The 21,642-nt window shown below is 40.1% G+C and overlaps 1 protein-coding gene across 1 annotated transcript; it reads right to left on the bottom strand.

The window, feature by feature from the left end:
• Window positions 1-3,331: 3,331 nt before the first annotated feature.
• On the bottom strand, window positions 3,332-14,597 carry LOC117499760 (potassium channel subfamily K member 4). Its single transcript, XM_034152373.1, has 6 exons — window positions 14,373-14,597; window positions 6,375-6,489; window positions 6,112-6,272; window positions 5,825-6,011; window positions 4,554-4,696; window positions 3,332-4,470 (listed from the first exon to the last, which is right to left on the bottom strand). Exons 1-6 carry the CDS (start codon window positions 14,559-14,561, stop codon window positions 3,859-3,861), a joined length of 1,407 nt encoding a protein of 468 aa, XP_034008264.1. The 5' UTR covers window positions 14,562-14,597; the 3' UTR covers window positions 3,332-3,858.
• Window positions 14,598-21,642: the final 7,045 nt, after the last annotated feature.

Genomic DNA, 21,642 nt, shown 5'->3' with positions numbered 1-21,642 from the left:
ACACCTTGATCAGCATTAGCATAGTAGACTAAAAGGGGGGTGGTGTGTAGGATTTAACAGCATTTCTCTTTCAGTTTATCCTGGTGCAATAAGAAGGCTCTATGTCAGAGTGCATATCCAAATTGCATTTATATTAAGTTGAAACATTCACTGAAAAATGGGCATTTGACAGTTGTTTCACTAAATTGGAGATCAGAGCATCTTGGATTGATAATCGAGATGTTGTGATATACTGGTTTTTATGATAACTGGGAGATTTATAGAATGAAATATTCTTAAATATCACTATCCATAGGTGTAACTGTTCTTTTTGTACAGTTAAAGTACCTGCACTCTTATTTTAAATGTATTTCATTTGTCAAAAAAGAGACAATTTGCACAATTTAAACAGAGTTAAAGAGGAATTACTGATAGCAAAAATAAATGTGTTGTAATTATTTTGGCCACAGTAATCAAGTGGCTTAAATCTGATATCTTAACGACCCATACTTGATAATACCATACTTAATTGAGTGAAAAATGACAAATTTCATGACAGCATAAAGCTCTTGAATTAGACAATTTCCCCATTATTGAGCAGCTCATTGATTTGTATTTAATAATGATAACTGCAGTTTTTCTACTACAGCTGAAAGACACACTTGTGCAAATCTGGAGTGTGGTATACTGCAGAAATAGCTTATTGGGATTCTAGATTAGAGGGGATTTTCCCTTTAACTGCATGAGTGTTCTATATGAGCTCTACAAACACTATGACACAGTTATTTGCCAACTAGTGGCAGCACAGTGATCTGCAGCAGCGGCATTGATGACGTTCCAGCAGCTGAGTGAGTGGTTGTCCTCCACTGAAAGGTCACCCACTGCCACAGCACATCATCACTGCCTGCTGACTTCCTGATTGCAATGCCAGAACGCTGCCTTTACTCTTTTTTACATATCTTGCAGTAAAGTGTCAGATTTCTAAAGGGCAGATGACTGGTCTCCTTTAAAAACACTTTGCTCACTCGCCATAACATTTTGCTCACTTGCCAAAAAAAGGCAAAGAGCAATTTGTTTAATCTCAAATCATCAAGAAGGTCACGAAAGAACAAAGACAACTATGATGTATGGAAGTATAAGTTAGACTTGTTCTGTCATAGAGAGGGAAACGTGTCAGTGTATGCCATCTGCTGGTTGTGTTCAAAGACAAGAAAATCTGCATCCATTTACCCAGAATGGAAGGGTTAAAACTTTTTATTCAAAATTAGTATCAACTTCAATTTTATGAATCTGATATTTTGTGACACAGAGGAACAGCAGCTTTTCTTTAATATAAAATAGACAACAAAAGAACTGCGGACACTGCACCATGTTTGTCCTCTACCAAGGTAGAGTTTCCAGCAGCGTATCACTTACATGGATCAACTGAGGACCAACAGCACATGCTAAAAGGCCCATATTGACAATTTGAAGGGCATGCATACAGGGCATCTGCAATACCGTGCTTTGTGCATGCCTTTCAATTCCTGTACCATGTGTAAGGCCTGCCTCCACATACATTCTCGCCTCTTTATCCGTGCACAACTTAAGGCCTGCATTTCGGACTACGGACAAAACCCTGAGAAAAGCTAAACTTGATTGAGAAACAACTTTAATTTTTTAGAATTACTTTAAAGCCGAGCATTGTTTCTGGTGTTTGGGGTTTCTCTCTAGGGATATACCGGTCACGGCCAGACATCACTTCTGTCTGAACTATCTAAGCAACCTTTTAATGGATTGTCTTTATATTTCTTTCATTGTGATTAGAGGATGAATTTGAATTACTTTGGTAATTTCTGATTTTCCCTCTAGCGCCATCATCAGGGCTGAAGACGTCTGAAGCTATTCTTCTTCATATTTAGCCAAACAAGGTGATTTGTTGGTGGAAACTACGATGGCCGACACGTGCAAATGTGCTGCAATGCCCGCAAAAACACCTCAAATTCAAAGATTCTAGATTCAAAGATTCAGAGCAACATGCTACATCTTCACAAAAAAAAAACAAAAAAAAAAAAACGAATGGGCCAAAAAAACATGCAAATGAAGAAAACTCTTTACCAACTTAAAAACACATGCGCAGCGTTTCCTAGAAGTGATGCATAATGAAAACACTGCAAATACAAAATTCCGCAAATAAAAATAAAAATGCTAGAAGAAGCTGAAAACACACAGCAGGCACCGGAGGGCCTGTTGACGTTCGGGTATTATAAAGTGTTGTCAATTTGGTGAAAATGTTTTTTCATATTTATGTGTTTTTTTGTTTGCATTGTTTTTAAAATCGCAGTGTCCTAATGGAAGTGTCGGCCACCGTATAAATCTGGTGATTGGAACCACTATAATCGTTGCAGCCTAGACACCTATAAAATGAAGCGTGACTGACAGATTCTGTGAGCAGCATCTTTTCGCCAGCACAGACCATAAAACCTCCAGGAACATTTGACATGAGTTATTGAATCATCTATAAAACCTGATACCATTTTCCAGTCCATACCTATGATCCTCATATAGAGGCACTGTATGCTGCTGGTGCAGTGAGAACACATTGTAGCCAGATTTGTGTTTTCTGTGTTTGCTTGATGTGTGTTTGATCTCTGGAGAAAGATTTAAAACCCTCATTGTGATTAAGCACTCCCTAATGCACTTTACTATGCTCAATCCCTGCTTTGTTTGACATGTTGACCCAACATATGGGATAAAAGATGATGGTTGTTCAGTTAAGATCATGATTCCCAGAGAAGCTTATGGGCTGAAACTGAGTTATGCTATACCAAACATTGAGGGGGAGGGAAAATTGATTCATGTAAGAATCAAGATTCCTACCATTTTGAATTGATCCAGAACTCCCCAAAGTCGTTTATTTTTCCTACAAAAGACGCTAGATATTTCTATTGATGGCAGTGACCCACACACCATTATTATCATTATTTTGTAAGTCACTGAGAATTGAGAAACGCTGAAAACCTTTTTAGAACAATGTGTTTATATTTGCGAGTTAAGCATGAAAAAATGTCTAAGGGTTGCATTTCTATTTTTTTAAATAAATAAATAACGAAATTGAAAAACACTCAAGTAATCTGCTTTCTTGCCAGCATTTTCCAAATCGCTAATATGAGTGCACAGAAGACTGGAGTAGATCTTAAAATTACCCCTATTGAATGATATGATAATGTATTTTGAATGGAGAATTGTTTTTAAACACCATGACTTGTTTGTGACCCCCGAAAACTGACATTGGTTTGGGAGTTACCGAAAGATTGACACCCTGAACATGCATATAACACACAAAGCCTCTTTTATGTAAACACATCTTTATTACATATGCAGTTCAGTAGGATTAATGCATTTGGCCATCAGAATGCCAATATTATGGTTGTACACAGAATTTAAAAAAGTTGTTACATACCAAAAATGTTCAAGAGCCTGTTTGAGTACCCGTTTAATGATTGGCAGGATTAAAGTGTTATTGTCTCAGACCAAAGCAACCTGGAGCTCCACACCACTGTGGACACTTCTCACTACCTATCTCTCTTTCTTGTTTCTGGATTAGTAAAAGGCGGGAACCCTCATGTGGAGAGGGGTAGAAGTGCATTTCTGTTTTGGCCCAGTAGAGAGCAGTCACTCCTCAGAAAGTAATGGGAACATTGGCATATCATCATCTCTGATTGAGGCATACACACTTGCATGCATTAAAAGCAAACCACAAGTGGCTAAGGCATCTGCAGCATTTTAATTTTAAGTGTCTGTAAGTAAGCAGTACATATACACACATTAATTGCTATGTTGAGAATTACTCTCTCATATCTCTCAGGGTGATACTTGTGTGAGCACCTGTTATCAGCTTCAATCCTGAGGCTTTACTGGCACAGCTGGAACTGGTTTTCCATTGGGTTCTTTCTTGTCAGGGTTTGAGGAGCGGTTGATTTTGGGGCTTCTCGGGGGAACAGGTCTTCTTTGGCGTCTCCTCCTGGCCGGACGATGGCGTGCAGAGTTTGGTTGTGAAGTATCAATCAGAGGATCTAAGTGTAGTTTCCCACTCTGGGCATCTGAAGACTCATCGATGAAGGCCAGGTTCTCCCCAAAGTAGTCCAGAGGCTGAGACAGCTGTGGATCTGGAAGAGTCGTCTCCTCTTTAGGCTCTGTTGCAGTTTTTTCTCCGGGCACTCGCTCCGTCTGAGTGGCCTGGGAGTCTGACTCTGATTCAGACCCTGATTCATTAGAGCAGGAAGAGGAGGAAGAGTAAGACTCAGACTCTGTGTGACTCTCACGCTGCTCCTCTTTACCATCGGGGACCCCGTTAGCTGACACACTGTGACCATGGACACGAGGGCCGTGGCGGCGCTTTCGTCGACGCCGTTTGAAGGGGTCATCGATTTTCCCTGCAATGCGAAAGTCCACCGACATGTTCTGGATATTTTGAGTCCAGTCCGTTGCGTGGGCTCGAAGCTCTTCCATCTGAGAAGAGGATATAAACAGAGATTATTGAAAGGAATCTGGGCGAGATGTGATAAAAAAACAGACATGAGAATGTGGAGTACCTCAGCTCTGGTCTTCTTAGATAGAACTCGAAGCCAGTTACCAATCATAGACAGGATGGAGGCAAAGTAGGCAAGGCCCAGCAAGATCCAGAACCACACCAAAGGCTTGTACCAGTGCTCGCTTCCCCCATTTCCAGAATCCCCTTTAAGAAGACACAGTATACAGTAACAGTGTGTAAACGCAACATATTCATCCATCCAAGTAAATAAACATTTAACAAAAGAGACACTATATAGCATATTAGATCATCAATCATTTATCTCAACACCCTGAATAATTTATGAGGGAAATGAAAATGGTCTGTGCTAAGTGAACTTAATGCATTACAACTGACATTGATGCATTTACAGATGGCTAATTAAGTCTTCTCATCTACAGGTCGATGAATTCAATGAAAAAGCTAAAATATGTAAAGTCAGATTTAAAACACATTTTCACTTCAAATGCATTTTCACAAACATGGCAATGTCACTAATACATTCATATTGATCTGTGTATTAAAGTGTGTCCAGTGATAACAAGACAGTGATTGTTGAAATGCAATTTTTTTTTTATAGATTATAGACACTTTGATGCACCTAACAGAGGGTTAGGCCCTCTGGTCAGCTCAAGTTCTGCTCCGACGTGACCTCAGGACAAAAATAAAACCTAGCCTCTTTAAGAAAGGGCAAGGACAGACTTAGAGATTTAGAATCCAGTAAAAAAGTCAGCTCAACAATTCCCTACTTTTTCCTTACATTTGACAGCTTCATTACCATAAAAGGTATTGTATATTCACTTTAAAATCATATGGCCAGTATACATAATGTTGTGCAATATCAAAATAATGAGCAATATACCCATTTCTTTTGCAATATATTATTATTTTCACTGGCTGCTACTTGACTACTTAAGACAGTATACTACTATGTGGAATATATACTTTTGTACAATGTTTTGTTGCATAATGCTACTTTTATAATGCTGCTACCTATTTATACATTTGTTTAGCATGGATGTGTACTAATTTGATTTGCTTTTATTAAGATGAGCTTGCTTCTTTATTTAATATGATTGTCTCGCATTTTATTTGGCCCTTAATCTGCACTGTCACTTTTCCGTATCAGTGTACATTTCCCTCTGTGAAAGAAACTATTCTGTGTAATGTGTTAGCTGCTTTTGAGTAAAATCTGACAAGACTCCTCATAAGATATCTAATTTCCACATTGCAATATTGATATAATATTGTAATACTGTTAGCCAACTATTAAACACGTGTGTGGTCGTATACCTGCAACATAATCTCCGAACCCCACCGTCGTCAGGGTGATTACCACAAAGTAGGCCGACTCAAGAAGAGTCCAATGCTCAACCTCTTGGAAAACGAATATAGGCAATGCAACGAAGAGCAGGCAGCCCAGCAGGATGGACAGGACGGCAGAGATCACTCGTACGATGGTCGGGCTAACTCGCCATTTCTATCAGCAGGGTAATAAACAAGTAGGATGAGGCGAGTAAAGGAGAGTACATGTACAGTGCAAGCAAATTAGACATTGAAAGCTCTGTTGAGGGTCTGACCCGTAAGAGAGTCTCTATTTTGCCAACAGCTTTCCTCAACCCAGTACCCAGATGGTCTCCGACTCCAACGAGCAGGATACCGAACAACGGGATTCCCACCAGGGCGTAGAAAATGCAAAACAGCTGCCCTCCTTCTGTCTTGGGGGAGATGTTTCCAAAACCTGAACATGTGCGGGTCAAAGGTGGAAGATTAAGATACGTTGAACTGATTCCATTGAATATTAACTCAGAATTGTATCTAAATGCTCCTATTGAACACCTACCGATGGTTGTGATGATGGTTCCTGAGAAGAAGAAGGCACTGGCCAGATCCCATTGGCTGACGAAGGTGAAGTTGCTGCTGGGATCCACTCCAGCACCAACGGCCTCCACTACTTCCTGTGATGGGACGGTGGAGAAAAGAAGAGTTCAGTAATTTTTATTTCATCAGATAATTAAAAAAGCAAAACCATAGAAACACATAATTTCTGACTTTTTGGGAACATTTTTCATGACAGCTATGCAAATAATGCATCATACATATCATCAAACATACATAATATGTTCAAATCTGCTTATAGCACTGCATAATTATATAATAATAATAAACATAATACATGGGATTTTGATAGCGCTTTTCCTAATGCTCAAAGACGCTTTATGTACACACACTGTATTCATAGTGCTGTTAAATAAATAGTCTCCTTGCAAAAAGAATGTCAATGAGGGACCATCAATATTTAGGTATAATGATACATCACAAGTGATTAAATATAGAATATAATGCATTGTAAGTATGTTTAGAATGAATAATAGACCTGGGTGTCATAGAAAATGTTACACAAGATTCAAAGACACACACAAGTAGTATATTTTTATTATCCAATTATCTGGGGCAGTTATGTTGGAAATGCTGTAAAAATGCATTGTCATGACATCAGCTGCAGGCAGTCAGTGGCAAAGAAGTGACTGGTGAGGCCCCACCCTCTTCACACTCTACATGCTCCCCCTTGGCTCTATCATCAGCCGACATGGAGTATCATTCCATTGCTACGCTGATGACACCCAACTGTACCTCAGGATCAACCCTACCTCCTCTGCAGCCCTGCCTTCACCCACACTCACTGCCTGCCTGGAGGAGATACAGGCGTGGATGAAGCAAAACTTCCTGAAACTCAACAGCTCCAAGACCGAAGCCATTATAGTTGGCACCCCACACCAGGTTCGGTCATCCACCATCACCACCATCACCTTCTCCGGCCAGGACATTACCCTCTCCTCAATAGTCACCAACCTCGGTGTTAAAATGGACGCCCATCTGACCTTTGAGGCCCACATTAAACAGCTGTGCAAGAACTCCTTTTATCACCTCAGGAACATCGCCAAACTCCGCCCCACACTCACTCTGTCTGACGCCGAAAAGCTGGTCCACGCCTTTGTCTCCTCCAGGCTGGACTACTGCAATGCACTCCTCATCGGGATCCCTAACAAAAGCATGCAGAAGCTCCAGTACATTCAGAACAGCGCTGCTAGGATCCTGATGAGGGTGCGCAAATATGATCACATCACCCCCATCCTTAAAGCACTACACTGGCTCCCCGTGGAACTGAGGATCGAATTCAAGGTCTCCGTCCTCACCCACCAGTGTGTCCATGGAACTGCCCCTCCCTACCTCAAGGAACTCCTCACCCCCCATACCTCCTTGCGGACCACCCGCTCCAGCAACTCCAACTTCCTCAAACCCCCCAGGACTAAGCTCCGTACTATGGGAGACCGGGCCTTCTGCTCGGCTGCTCCCAGTCTGTGGAATGCTCTCCCCGACCACATGAGAGCACCACAGACCGTGGAGGCTTTTAAAAAAGGCCTCAAAACCCATCTCTTTAAAAGAGCCTTTGCCTAGACCTTTTTACCACCCTTTTATTTTATTCTATTTCTATTGTTTTTTTGATTGCTTTTTATTAATTCTACCGTGATGTGTAATGTTTATTTATACTGTTCATGCTCACTGCTTGTAGCACTTCGGGATTTGAAATCAAATATGAAGTGCTTTATAAATGGAACCCATTATTATTATTATTATTACAACTGTGACGGCTCCATTCTGTCCCGAGTGTATCGAACCCCTGCCACCACAGATAATCTAATTCCCCATATAATTATCTGTTTTGTGTCAGTTGGTAGGTGAAGACATTTGTTAACTCAGAATTTATATCTGAGTATGATAAAGTTGTTATTTAACTTTCTCTCATACTGCAGCACTTATTTTCACCCTCGGTCTGAAACCAGAGCCCAGTCTGCTCTGATTGGTTAGCTTGTCGGCTCTGTTGTGATTGGTCAACCGCTTAGAGATGTCCCGTCCCTAAACCTACAACTTACAATGTATTGGAGCGCTAGCCAATTGAATTGCGAGTGTAACATATGTCACTATGTTATGGATGTTAATAAAGTCCAATAAAGGCGTTCCAGGAATGGGGGCGGTGTGTGGAAGAGAAACTCCCTCCGGAGGGAACTTTGGGATTTTAGCCTTTGCAGACCATTTATATGCACAAAAACATATAACAATCTACAGGACAGGTAAACCCCAAATAAGCATAATAATTGCTGGTTTAAGGCTGACATATCTCTAGGTGGCAACATGGTTTTCAGAACCAGATCTTCCTTCTAGGCAGTCAGCAGTAAAAAACTGTTTTTAGAATTCAGGGTCAAAGGTTAAAATAAGAGGTTAACCAATGTGCGTGTCAACTTCTGCGTAGTCTTCTGTTCATCACAGCTGGGAATTTGAGTGGTGCCAGAAAATAGAGAATATTCTACCCTTTCAAACTATTGAGCATATTTCAGTGCTGTAATGCCATAAATCAGCAAAGGCAATATAATTGTAGTGGTAATACTAGCCAAAAATGTGCAAGCAGTTCACTATTGCTTTGAATGACCATATACAGACATACCTGACTGCAGATACAGCAGCCACATGTTGCCATGAGTATTTCAATATACAGGATCAATTACATTTATAGCCAAGAGTGGCATGTCCTTGGGTGTGACATCTAACATGAATCAAGATGAGAACAGATTGTGGTTATGAAATAACTTGAGGAGTTGTTGAAAAGTCAGCTGACATTGGTTCAGTGAAACCAGACCCACAAAGCTAATTGTTGAGCAGAACAACATCTGAAGAATGACTTTATCACAGCTGCCTGCTTCACTCATGAATAATAGGACTTCAGCTTGTTGTTTTCTTTCTGACAGCACCTAACTAGTTACAATCAACTCATGGGTTCTTATGAGTGTATTCATATCGCTTTGATGGGCTCATTTGAAAATAAAAAATGTACTTTTAGAAACCCGCCAGATGCTTTGAATTAACATATTTCTCTTTATGATTAAAGACATTCACCATTTAAATATTGATCAGTTGGTGTGCAATGTCCTGATGAGACCAGCATTCACTTGTGTTGCTTGTATCCATGTTGTGTTAAAGGTCCCATGTCATGACCATTTCTACTGATCATAATTCCATTGTTGAGGTCTACTAGAATAGATTTACATTGTTCAATTTTCCAAACTCACATTGGTTTCTCGTACAGCATCTCTGTATAGTATGTGTATTCACTCTCTGTCCTACACGCCTTGTTGGAGCTCCTGCCCCCCCCCTCCCTATGAGTCCAGTGTGCTCTGATGTGTGTTTATGTGTTACAATGGCGTTTGTTAGCAACCAGAAAAGGAAGTCCGCGGATTGGTCCAAACGTAACGGCTCCGCGCAAGTAACGTTACGTCACTATACCCAATACGTCACTGTACCCAGGAAGAAAAAGAAAAATCTCCAACGAGGCGTTCTGGGGCAGCATAGACAGGTATTTTCTGTGTTAGAGTTTTACTCGCTACAGGGTGTACTTTGAGGGGTTGTGACTCTGCAGACCGTTTACATGCAGAAAAAGCTACATAACACACAGGGGACGGGTAATAACTGGAAAAGCATGACCTGGGACCTTTAACTCAATGTTAAAAAGATGAATAATTATAATATATTAATATATTTCGTAGCACCTTTTCTTATTTAAAGGGGACCTATCATGCAAAATGCACTTTTGCACGTCTTTTATACATGAATATGTGTCCCCGGTGTTCCAGGGAACTCACCATGTGTCAGAAAACACAACCCTCTCTATTTTCCTCCATACCCAAATCTCTAAAAAAGGGGCTGCAACGGATCTGATAAAAACTGATCCAGATTTGAACACTGTCCTGACGTCAGGACAGTGGCGCTACGGCTATTGGGCCAACTCCACCAATCAGGAGGAGACAGCCACGGCTATTGCCGTTCGAAAGCACTGGAGACGCTGTAGTACATATGCCAGGCCTGTAGATGGTGCTGTTCTCACAGAATCTGCCCTTGCAAAAACTGAGCTAAAAAATGTCAAATTGAGCAAAATGAGGCATGGCTAAAATGCATGATCTGTTTGGTATTTTGAAAAAAAAAAAGTATAAATATGCCTTATATAGGTATGGTCCTACACTATATTATTCAAATATAGCATGATAGGTCCACTTTAATATAGAGATTTCATTTAAAAATGCTATTTTTTTGTATTTTACTTGATCGAAGCTGCACATGCTACTTATTTAGTTTGCTAACAAGCTAGGCTAGGTGTAGGCTTTGTTAATTACTCGGTGTCAAAGTGGAGAACAAATGTAGTTAGCTCCTAGCAATAGCTTCTTCATTCAGATTTACCTCTGCAGTGTTCTGAATCAAAATGTTCCCCTGAGAGACACACTGCAAAGAATAAAAATGTGAGTGTTTCCCTGTTGTCGTTCTCGCCAGCTAACAATGCTAACACAGGCTCTCCACTTTGATACTGAATAATAATCTAGAATCACAAGCTTGTTAGCTAGTTAGCCTTCTAGGTACTGTAGGTAGCATATGAAGCCTTGTCAAGCTAACGTTAAAATGGTTACTTAAGGAATATAACTTGACTTGTTTTTAAGCTAGTTTTTTTAAAAATGATTTTAAAAATGATGGTGGTAAAAAAAATGGTAAACTTCCATATATTTTAACCAACCCTTGTTTAAAGACCTTTTGAAGATTAAGAGGTTTCAAAATAATCATCAAATCAATATTACTTCTATGATCCATGAAACACGTTGCCTGTTTAGAGCACCTCAGATCTCTCATCATCTTTGTATGAATAAGGTATTGGCCTGCTTAACTTCCGTCATGTCATTCAGTTCCTTTAACCTTCCTTTAGATGGTCAAACAGGTTCCCAATGAATATAAAAAGTGATGCATTTAGGGTGGGGGAAACTTCTGAAGCAATTGGAAACAGGACTCAGAGAGACACGAGGAGAGCTGGAGCTTTGATGGCAAACACTGACGATTTATTTGGAGCTTCGGCTGGAGAATTGACAAGACATTTCACGGGCCACGAGTTGACCACACGGTTGAGATGCCACATCAATTCTGAAGAACCCTCCTGTAGTTCCAGGTTTTAACTAGTTCAGAGTGTAATAATCAACATTCTTCAAGAGATAGACTAAACAGCTGAGGACACTGAATCACATTTGTTGTCGCTTATGGCTCGGGTCATCTACTGTACACCCCGAGAAGGATGTGTTCCAGGTGTCCCACAACAATAACTATCTCTGACCGAAGTTGCCCGGTCATAAACTGGTAACAACAACAAAATGCTTGGGCAGCCCCTCCTTAAAGGGGACCTATCATGCAAAATGCACTTTTGTACGTCTTTTATAGGCAAGGCAAGGCAAGTTTATTTATATAGCACCTTTCAACACAAGGCAATTCAAAGTGCTTTACAAAAATGGAAGACATTAAGAAAATGGCATTTAAAATCAGTCATTAAAAATAAAAGATAATAAAATAACATTAAAAGAAAAAATACATGGATAAAAGTTACAGTGCAGTTTAAGATATGAATAGTTCAATTAAAAGCAGCGGCAAAAAGAAAAGTCTTCAGCCTGGATTTAAAAGTAGTAAGAGTTGCAGCGGACCTGCAGGTTTCTGGGAGTTTGTTCCAGATATTTGGAGCATAATAACTGAATGCTGCTTTACCATGTTTAGTTCTGACTCTGGGGACAGAAAGCTGACCAGTCCCTGAAGACCTGAGAGTTCTGGATGGTTCATAATTTAGCAGTAGGTCAGACATGTATTTTGGGCCTAAACCAATCAAAGCTTTATAAACCAGCAACAATATTTTGAAATCTATTCTTTGACACACAGGAAGCCAGTGTAAGGACTTCAGAACAGGAGTGATGTGATCCACTTTCTTAGTGTTAGTGAGGACTCGAGCAGCGGCGTTCTGAATTAGCTGCCGCTTTCTAATAGATTTTTTAGTGAGACCTGTAAAGACACCATTACAGTAGTCCAGTCTACTGAAGATAAAAGCATGGACAAGTTTTTCCAAATCCTGCTGTGACATTAGTCTTTTAATCCTGGATATATTCTTTAGGTAATAGTAGGCTGATTTAGTAACTGTTTTAATGTGACTGTTGAAACTCAGGTCAGAGTCCATGACTACACCTAGATTTCTGGCTTTATCTGTTGTTTTGAACATTGCAGACTGAAGCTCAGCGCTAACTTTTATACGTTCTGCCTTGGCTCCAAAAACCATTACCTCAGTTTTATCTTTGTTTAATTAGAGAAAGTTCTGACACATCCAGTCATTGATTTGTTCAATGCACTTACTCAGTGTTTGAATTGGAGCATAGTCTCCTGGTGAAATTGTTACGTAAATTTGTGTGTCATCCGCATAGCTATGGTAACTTATTTTGTTGTTTTTCATTATCTGAGCCAGTGGTAGCATGTAGATGTTAAAGAGAAGAGGCCCCAAGATGGAGCCTTGAGGTACCCCACATGTCATATTTGTCAACTCAGATGTGTATTTACCTATAGAAACAAAGTTTATACATGAATATGTGTCCCCGGTGTTCCAGGGAACTCACCAAGTGTCAGAAAACACAACCCTCTCTCTTTTCCTCCATACCCAAATCTCTAAAAACGGGGCTGCAACGGATCTGATACAGACTGATCCAGATTTGAAAATGTCTCTGACGTCAGGACGGCGGAGCTGACCTATCAGGGGAATGAGAGGTTGCCGTGGCACGGTAACAGCATGGTAACACGACGCTCGTAACTCGGCCCCCTCCTTTGCAGGGGGGCGTGGTCAGCTGCAGCGCATGCAAAGACAGGGTGGAGGACAGCAAAATAGAGCGAAATGAGGCTTGGCTAAAATGCATGATCTATTTGGTATTTTGAAAAAGAAAACGTATAAATATACCTTATATAGGTATGGCCCGACAATATATTATTCAAATATAGCATGATAGGTCCACTTTAAGGGAGATAGCGGCTGCCCAAGGTTGGGCATCTGCGTCAGAGGGCAAAAGGTAAACATGTATACAGAATTATTCCCTGACAGTTAGGTGTAACTGTATTTATGCCTACGAGAGCTGGCCAGTGTTTAAGACCCTGTTATGTTTCAGATGTTAAAGAAGATAGAACATAAAAAGTTCTGGTTTAGCTTATTTTTGTAATATTAATGGCATGACATTTTGCCGTTTCGACAAAAGTAACGTATTGTCAACATATTATACAGTAGTTATTGTGTTTAGGGGACAGTAATAGACATTTTAAGGGGCTGTTTCTCTTCAAATAAAGAAGTGCAACATAAGCATTTCCCCCCAGATAAAAAAAAAAAAATGCTCTGTGAAGTGCTAAACTGAGGGCATCACTTTGCCTCTTGATTTGAGTCGCTATGAAGTCTGTCATTGAGTAATGAAAGTCTGGATGATATAGCGGTCTAACTTTAGCAGGTATGGGCTACTCGTATTTCCGAAACCACAACAGCATAGATACAACTTGTTTCTCCTGCTAGGGGGGTAGCTCAGGCACAGAGGGCAAATGGGGTCTTGCTTGGTAAACTCTGTGAATAAGCCCGGTTTTGTGCACCTCGGGGTCAAGACCCCCAAAGGTTACAAGACAAGTTCAGAAGACACAGATTTTTTTTTTTACTTTTTGGGTTAAATTGCTATAAATTACATGTTCTGAAAAGAAAAGAAAATGTTGTCAAGGCCATCAACTCTGTTGAGCCAACATGTATTGTATAATTTAAAGGGGTCACATGCCCAACAAAAGGCTTTATGCAGCACAATATTGAAACAACAGTATTTGTGGTGTGTCACTAATATGCCCATTTACAGACTTGGAGCAACATGAATGTTAAAGACTTATGACATTTAAACTGGACATGGTGTCATGGGCTGTACTGTACCTCTATAAGGGTCTGGAGGTCTTCTGGGCCCATGCACGTGAAGTTCAACAAGAAGTCCCGGCGTGTGTCCTGCAGATGATTGTGCTTTCCCTCCTGTCGTGGAGTCTCTAAAGCACGGAACACCACGGCTCCCAGCACCAAGTAGAGAAGCACCCCCGTGAGGATGCCGAGTAGGGTGGAGCAGCGCATGGTTGAACCTCCGTCCAGTCCGAATGAAGGCTGCTGTTTCCCTTTCCCAGACTCAGCTGGGCTGGTATGGATTGGATCCCAGCTGCTGCAGCTGAAACATCAGCAACCACATGAATACAACGTTTTCATACCGACCACAACTCCAGTCTGACAGCAAACCCAGCACTAGACGGCAAGACTATTAGCTGCACATGAAGCATTAAATGGCTTCCCCACACTGCTGACACTGAGTAAATGTAACAACAGATGAAACACCAGTCCACCAACACTTTGACCACTTCGACTGCACAAGTGGCTCAGTCATGAATGCACATAAAGAAGCACTCATAATGGCTGAGCTTACCTGTCAATCCGCCTTAGTTGCCCACGCCTTCGTCTTTTCCAATCCTTCTTCGCTCCAGGTCTGAGGATGGAGTCCCTGGATCCGTAACCACTGGGGAGTCCGTCCACCTCACACTCTGAAGGAGGGGACACTAGATCGAACCACAGACACTTATTTGATTAAGAAGAACAAATGCTGTTAGACAATCCTTAATGACAGGCAACAACAAGTTAATTTCTCAGGCGTGGCTGTGTCACTCGGGGTTACACGTATAGTGTGTGAATCCTTTAGGTTACACATATAAGCATTGAATCAATAATCAAGTTGAAGTGCAGGTACCTCCAAAAACAGCAGATAATGAACTTCAGAGGTAAATGTTAGAGGTGAGGATGTTTTTGATGTCCAGCCGTTAAACCCAGTTTGATGCGATGATGATGGTCATTGTCAGCTCAAACCAAGAAAGCATTCACATATACAACTGAAACTAGAGATTCAAGGCTCTGAACTCTGATACTTTGTCAAAGAGTGGAGAAATTAGGCGTATCCAACACTCCCTTTCCCTGAATATCGTAGTGAAAGATCTTCACCATTTGGATCAGGATCGTGCCACTTCCGAATAATCTCTTCATCACTAGACTGCAAGCTAGAATTAAAACAAGAAACAATAAAAACGAATTCTCCTCTCCCTAAGTTCGGTGGGTGCAGCTCTTGAGTCAGCAGATTCTGTTGATCTTGATCCAAAATCAAGGCAATAAACTGTCACACGGTGACAGCAAAATGTACACTTCTTTCCAAACAGTTTTACAGCTGCTGGGAATACACAAGGAGACTGTCCACTTACCAAATTGAACACAACACAGCCAAAAGTTAGCAGTGTATGTAAACTCTATATGCCTGGTACTTGTATTTACTGCATGCATTTGTAAAATAACCAAGAAAAAGAAAAGAAAAACAACAATACATTTCTGTCCATCTGTTATTCCTTAAACACAATAATCTACTTTTTTATACATCAAAAACATATTGAAGCACATTCTGGGCTGACTGTACATCTAAAAAAAATGAGGCAAATCAAGTATCAACAGCATGGTATCTGCTGCATACCTACCTCAGACTGCAACACCAGACAGTTTTTACCACACTAGACCAGAGGAAATACTAATACGGCTTGCATTAAGTGCCAACAGTGCTGATCCGAATGCTGCAGACCGCTTTACTACCACTTAGGGTCCCTCCGGGTCCGTCAAATGTATAATACTGACCAACGCGCTATACAGTCCAGCAAGGAGTGTGCTTACCTCAAAATGAAGGATCAGAAGAATCCAGAGTACCGGTCTCCTCATGCATAGTGTTTCATGAGGTTGGCAGCCGCATACAGGCAGGTTGTGTATGTGTGTGTGTGTGTGTGTGTGTGTGTGTGTGTGTGTGTGTGTGTGTGTGTGTGTGTGTGTGTGTGTGTGTGTGGTGTGTGTGTGTGTGTGTGTGTGTGTGGCGGTGAGGAGGGTGGCTGTTGCTGAGCACACGAGAGAGCAAAAGATACTCAATCAAACTCACTTGATATGGAGAATGTGAGAGTGAATAAAAGAGAGAGACACATGAATAGAGCAGGAGATGACTACTGACTCCAGTTAGATCGGCTTGTTTAGGTACAGATTTAATGATATAAAGACATAAGGAATATAGATCATAAAGATATGATGATACAAAGGGATAAGGCAGTTTAATTTGCTTCAGTTTGTAAGCAGAATTATTCATATTCCACAGTTCCTTCTGTGAATTAGTGTCGAATTGAATGTGTGTAATGCAGTTCAGTGGCTATAGTCATCTCAATACCTACAAACAGTGACGGCTCCAGAGTATTTGTGTTGGGTAATCTATGGTAGGGCTAACCCATACAGTGGTGGGGCTCAAGTCAGTATTTGCAATGTAATTACATACACGCTATATTATCGCCCCCCTTGACAGTGAAACGCCACGCGTGAGGTTTAGATTATTTCCCTGTCTCAATCCAAATTGAACTGTATGAAATAAAAAGGCACATTTGTCTTGTAGTAAATAAAAAGGGCGACCTGGAGCCAATCCTGCAATTTCCCCACAGGTGAAAGAGTTGACATGCTGAAAACCCAACCCCTGCAGGGGGGTCTGGGGGGATTCTCCCCCAGGAGATTTTTTGAAATACTAACATAAAATACACATTCTGGTACTCTCTTGAGAAGAAAAATAAATAAATCTATTACTACATATTTAAAAAAATTAATGCCATTTTTGTTTTTTGTTACTTTGTTCTGAAAGCTGAACCTGCTGCTCCTCAGAGAGAAAGGGGAAGAGGCTGTGTGAATTACATTGTGGATAAGGGTGGATAGCCCCCATTGTTCTGTGTGTCAAAATGAAAGACAGCCCACACACCTATCAATCATCAAACCGTGGGGTCTTATTTCACGTAATGTTGTATCTATGTATATAGAGATGTACTACCGCTAAAGTATTCTCCGTCGGGACTTCCTGCACGCCGTTATCGTGATTCTGATTGGCCAGAAGACATTATCAAAGATGTTTTATTGGGAAGAAGATCACTACGTGACAAAAGTTTTCAAAACCGTTTCTAGTCTTCGGTATTTCCAGACAAGTGGCTACTGAAATCAATTTTACTAACTGCTGTCTGTGCAATTTACTCCGCGCGAGATGACGGACTTTATTTAGCTTACTTTAACATCATTTTTCATGGTGGGGCTAAGGTGGGGCTAAGCCATTTCTTGGTATGGCTGTAGCCTACCCCAGCCATACCCTGGCGCCGCCACTGCCTACAAAGGATCAATGTTTGAGATTTATTCAGAGCCGATTGGTGTTACACTGTCGACTCTGCAGGGGGAAGCCAGCTCAGCCCCCTATCACTCTGCTTCAATATCCCATCTTCTACACAGTCTGCTCCACACAACTGCTGCTGCTGTATTTATCTCAGTGTGTGTGCGTGTGTGAGTGTGAGTGCGTGTGCGTGTGCGTGTGCGTGTGCGTGTGCGTGTGTGTTTACAGGGGTGGGGATAAGGTGTCTCAGGCAGATCCAGGACACTGTAGTAAATTCTCACATGTTCCTCTCATACATCACAAATGACATGCCGGTCAGGACATTTCTGGTTTCTATCTTGTCATTAGATAAATTACGACTGTCTAGAATAGATCAATAAAAAGATTATCCCTGGGTTTCTATTTAGTGTTATTTTATAGTCAGCCTTTTTATGCTGTAGTAAGGGTTGCATCATTTTTGTTGTCAAATAATAAGAATATATGAGTTGACTGAATTTTCCTTCCTTGTGTTGCTTAAAAGAAATAAAGAAAACATGTTGTTCTTGCTTATGCTCAGAATTTACCAGTTTGTTTCAAATGTGTATTTCTGTATGGATGTTGCTGCATATAATTATGGTCATGCTAATAAAGCTGTTTGAATTGAATTGAATTAATAAGAATATAAAGAAGGAAAAAAGGTATGATTCATAAATGAAGAAAATAGCTGAAAACAATTAACTCATGTGTGTGACCCTCCATCACACATTCAGTAAAGGTTGTTCTATGAACAAGGAATTAAATGATCATTAAAATGATCAAATAATTATTGACTTAACATATAATAACAAAGCCTTGAGCTAAATGCTAGTATCTGCATGCTAACATACTGGTGCAAATTTGGAGGCATACTGCAAAGCATGTGAACCAACTTAGCTTAGTGTGTAAGCATGCTAACATTATCTGATGGTTATGAATACAAATGTTTGTTGCTAATCTTCTTTACATATTTTGTTGAACACAAAGAGAGTGATGCTGAGATTGAAAGTGGCTAATGGTATGACACTATGATTCAGCGCCATACACCAAACAATAGAAAGCTGCGTTGATTTGGAGGGTCACATGACATAGAAGCTATTGAAAAAAGCAGCGTATACGGTTACAGGGATTTTCATGTGTTGCTGAACCATAGCAGCATACCATTAGCCAATTTTCTTACTTGGCGCTATTGCATAAAGATGGTAACAGATGTTCTCAAGTGTCAAGGAAAGATGTTTTATATATACAAAAACATTACACACAAATATAAGACGTTAATATGTATTAATGTGCATTGATATCAATACTTTATTTTATTTTAATGTTATTGTATTAGTAATTTAAATAGCCAAATTGCCTCACAGACCTGACATTAACAAACCACATTTGTAAGAGTTAAAAATGTAAATAAATATATTAAAATAAGACAAATAGACAGAAGAAACCTAACAATATAAAGCTAAGGTGCTGAAGACCCAAGCTGTGACCGTGTTGCTCAGTCAGGCTTGTCTATGGAGATCAAAAATATATCTCAGATTAAAAAGCAATTCTAAGGAAAACGCCAACCAGCTGAGCAGCTCGCCGCCTCACCTTGTGAATAATAATAATAATAATAAATTATATTTATATAGCGCTTTTCTCAAACTCAAAGACGCTTATAATCATATAATGCATATAATCTCCTGATACAATGGTTGGTGTAATCAATCATACAATTATTTGTTTGATTTTAAATAGCTCATTTGGGGGCATGAGGCTTATGTGTGTTACTTGAGCAAACATCAGGTTGCCTTCTGACAGAATCAATGTGGTTGCGCCGACCACAAAGGATGTGAGGAGTCTTTTTCTAAGGCTGCTGGGGAGGAGTTGAGAAGATGGGGATCAATCCATAATCAGTCAAACTGTCCTGGACATCTCTTTTTATTAAAATGTTCCTAATCCAGAGTGGAAATAACTGATTATTACTCAGTGACTGTGTGTTTGTTGGACATAGATGGTTAATGTCTAGACTTAGCACTGACTGTGAACAATAATTCAGCTCGTCCAATAAAGCCTGATGTAATGCTCTTGGCACTCTTTTCCATCTACATCCAGGAGGCTCTGCTGACGTTCCAAATGATACCTAAATATATGACTGAAATTCAGAAGAAGGGGTCTGAAGAGCTCTGTGCTGTTTGTTCATCAACAGCCCATAACAAAAGAGACATTTAGAGGCATTCTTTTACAGCTGTGGCAGTCCATGGTGAGGCTGATATGACTGAGTTATGAGGGGGTGTGGATGTTCAGCTGTCTACCTCCAACTACCTGTTTAAGGGCCAATATGAGGGTTTTAGTGGGCGGTAGGTAGCTAGCAGTGAGGTTGCAAATCAAACCAACTGAAACCCCTCCGCTCACTCCTCCCTGTCTAAGTGAGTTGGAAAACTAAGAGGGCCTTCATCCAGAGTTTGGTTTGTCCATGTTGGGCTGTTGTAGAAACATGGCGATGCCTCATGGCGGACTATATGGAAGAGGACTGCTCCCTATGTTTATCTAAAGGGCTTATTCTAACTCCTTAACAAATAGTCAGTGGTGGAATGTAACTTATTTAATCAAGTGCTGTACTTAAGTTTAACTGTTGATCATATCTCAGACAAATGTTGACATGTGGCCCTAATCCTCTTCCGTACAACATTGACATGAACAAATCAACAATTATAATTACATGGTTCAGGAACGGGCCGTACTGCTTAATGAGTACTCTGACTTTTTGTACTTGAAGTATACTTTGATGCCAATAGTTTTGTGCTTTTACTTGAATAACATTTGAATGCGGGACCTTTACTTGTAGAGTATTTTAAGAATGTAGTATTGATACTTTTTACTCAAGCAAGAACTTCTTCCGTTTGCTTAACTTAGTATGCACGGGAGTCAAACAAGAGTTCATTCCTATGGGAACCTCAATTTCAGTCAGACTTCAAATATGAATGAGCAATAATGTACGCTTTATACTGTATAGGTCAAACATGTCCAATGCCATTATGAACCAATGTTAGCATCTTTGCATTTAGATATTGTTTTTTATTTCAAGCATTCAGTGAGCAAGTTTAACCAGAAGAGAGATTGTCACTTTCCTCTGTCGAGTAAACATACCTAAAAGTTTTCACATATTTATTATCCACATCCAGAGCCCTTTAGGAAGTGGACATGTTTGGAAACTGACACACTTGAACACCTTGCTCTATGTTGCTCTGTCGATCAGCTGATCATCATCTCAAATCTGATTGGTTGAAATGTTTGACACACCCTTTGAACAAGAGGAGTCAGCAACGATACAATTTACAGGAACTCAAAGGGGATTGATTTCATGTGACATAGAAGATCAATGCTGTTTTAAAATATTATATACTGATGTTTTTATTATCATGTTAGGTTTCTTTGAGTAAGGGAAAGTAGATTTTGCCGCAGTATGGTCAAAATAATGTATTTAACAGAAATGAAATGCAGACTGGTATTTGTTAACTAATTAGTAATATGCACATGTCGCCTATACACAGTGTTAAGTGTAATACACAGATGCATTCTTGTTCATAATAAGGAAATTAGCAAGCACATAATTGTATTTGGGTTTGTCATAGGGGTTTAACATCAATGTTATAATCAGTGGTGGAGAGTAACTAAGTACATTTACTCAAGTACTGTACTTACTCTACTGCAATTAAAAGGGATATATTTGAACTTTTTCCCAACTGCATTTATTTTATAGCTCCATTTACTTTAAAGATCCAGATTTGTACACACAGCCATATGAAGAACCTTTAAAATGTGATGTTTGATGTAGATTAAACTATCCAACGATATAATTAAGTAAGACCTAAAACAATTATTCTGAGACAAAGCCTTCTCCGTCGCATCTCACCATGTTCAAATCAGAATTCCAAACTCACCCTTTCAGAACCGCTATTA

This window comes from Trematomus bernacchii, unplaced genomic scaffold (genome assembly GCF_902827165.1).
Source record: "Trematomus bernacchii unplaced genomic scaffold, fTreBer1.1, whole genome shotgun sequence".
NCBI classification, from domain to species: Eukaryota; Metazoa; Chordata; class Actinopteri; order Perciformes; family Nototheniidae; genus Trematomus; species Trematomus bernacchii.
Note: the sequence above shows the minus strand (reverse complement) of the source record. Positions and strands in the feature narration are given on the sequence as shown.

Bases quoted from the DNA above. Each gene is read 5' to 3' on its own strand.
- LOC117499760 (XM_034152373.1), bottom strand. From the start codon at position 14,561: ATGCGCTGCTCCACCCTACTCGGCATCCTCACGGGGGTGCTTCTCTAC. The intron at 6,490-14,372 runs GTACAGTACAGC...GTCCCATCACAG, and splicing joins ACCTCCAGACCCTTATAGAG to GAAGTAGTGGAGGCCGTTGG. The intron at 6,273-6,374 runs GTAGGTGTTCAA...GCACATGTTCAG, and splicing joins AACCATCATCACAACCATCG to GTTTTGGAAACATCTCCCCC.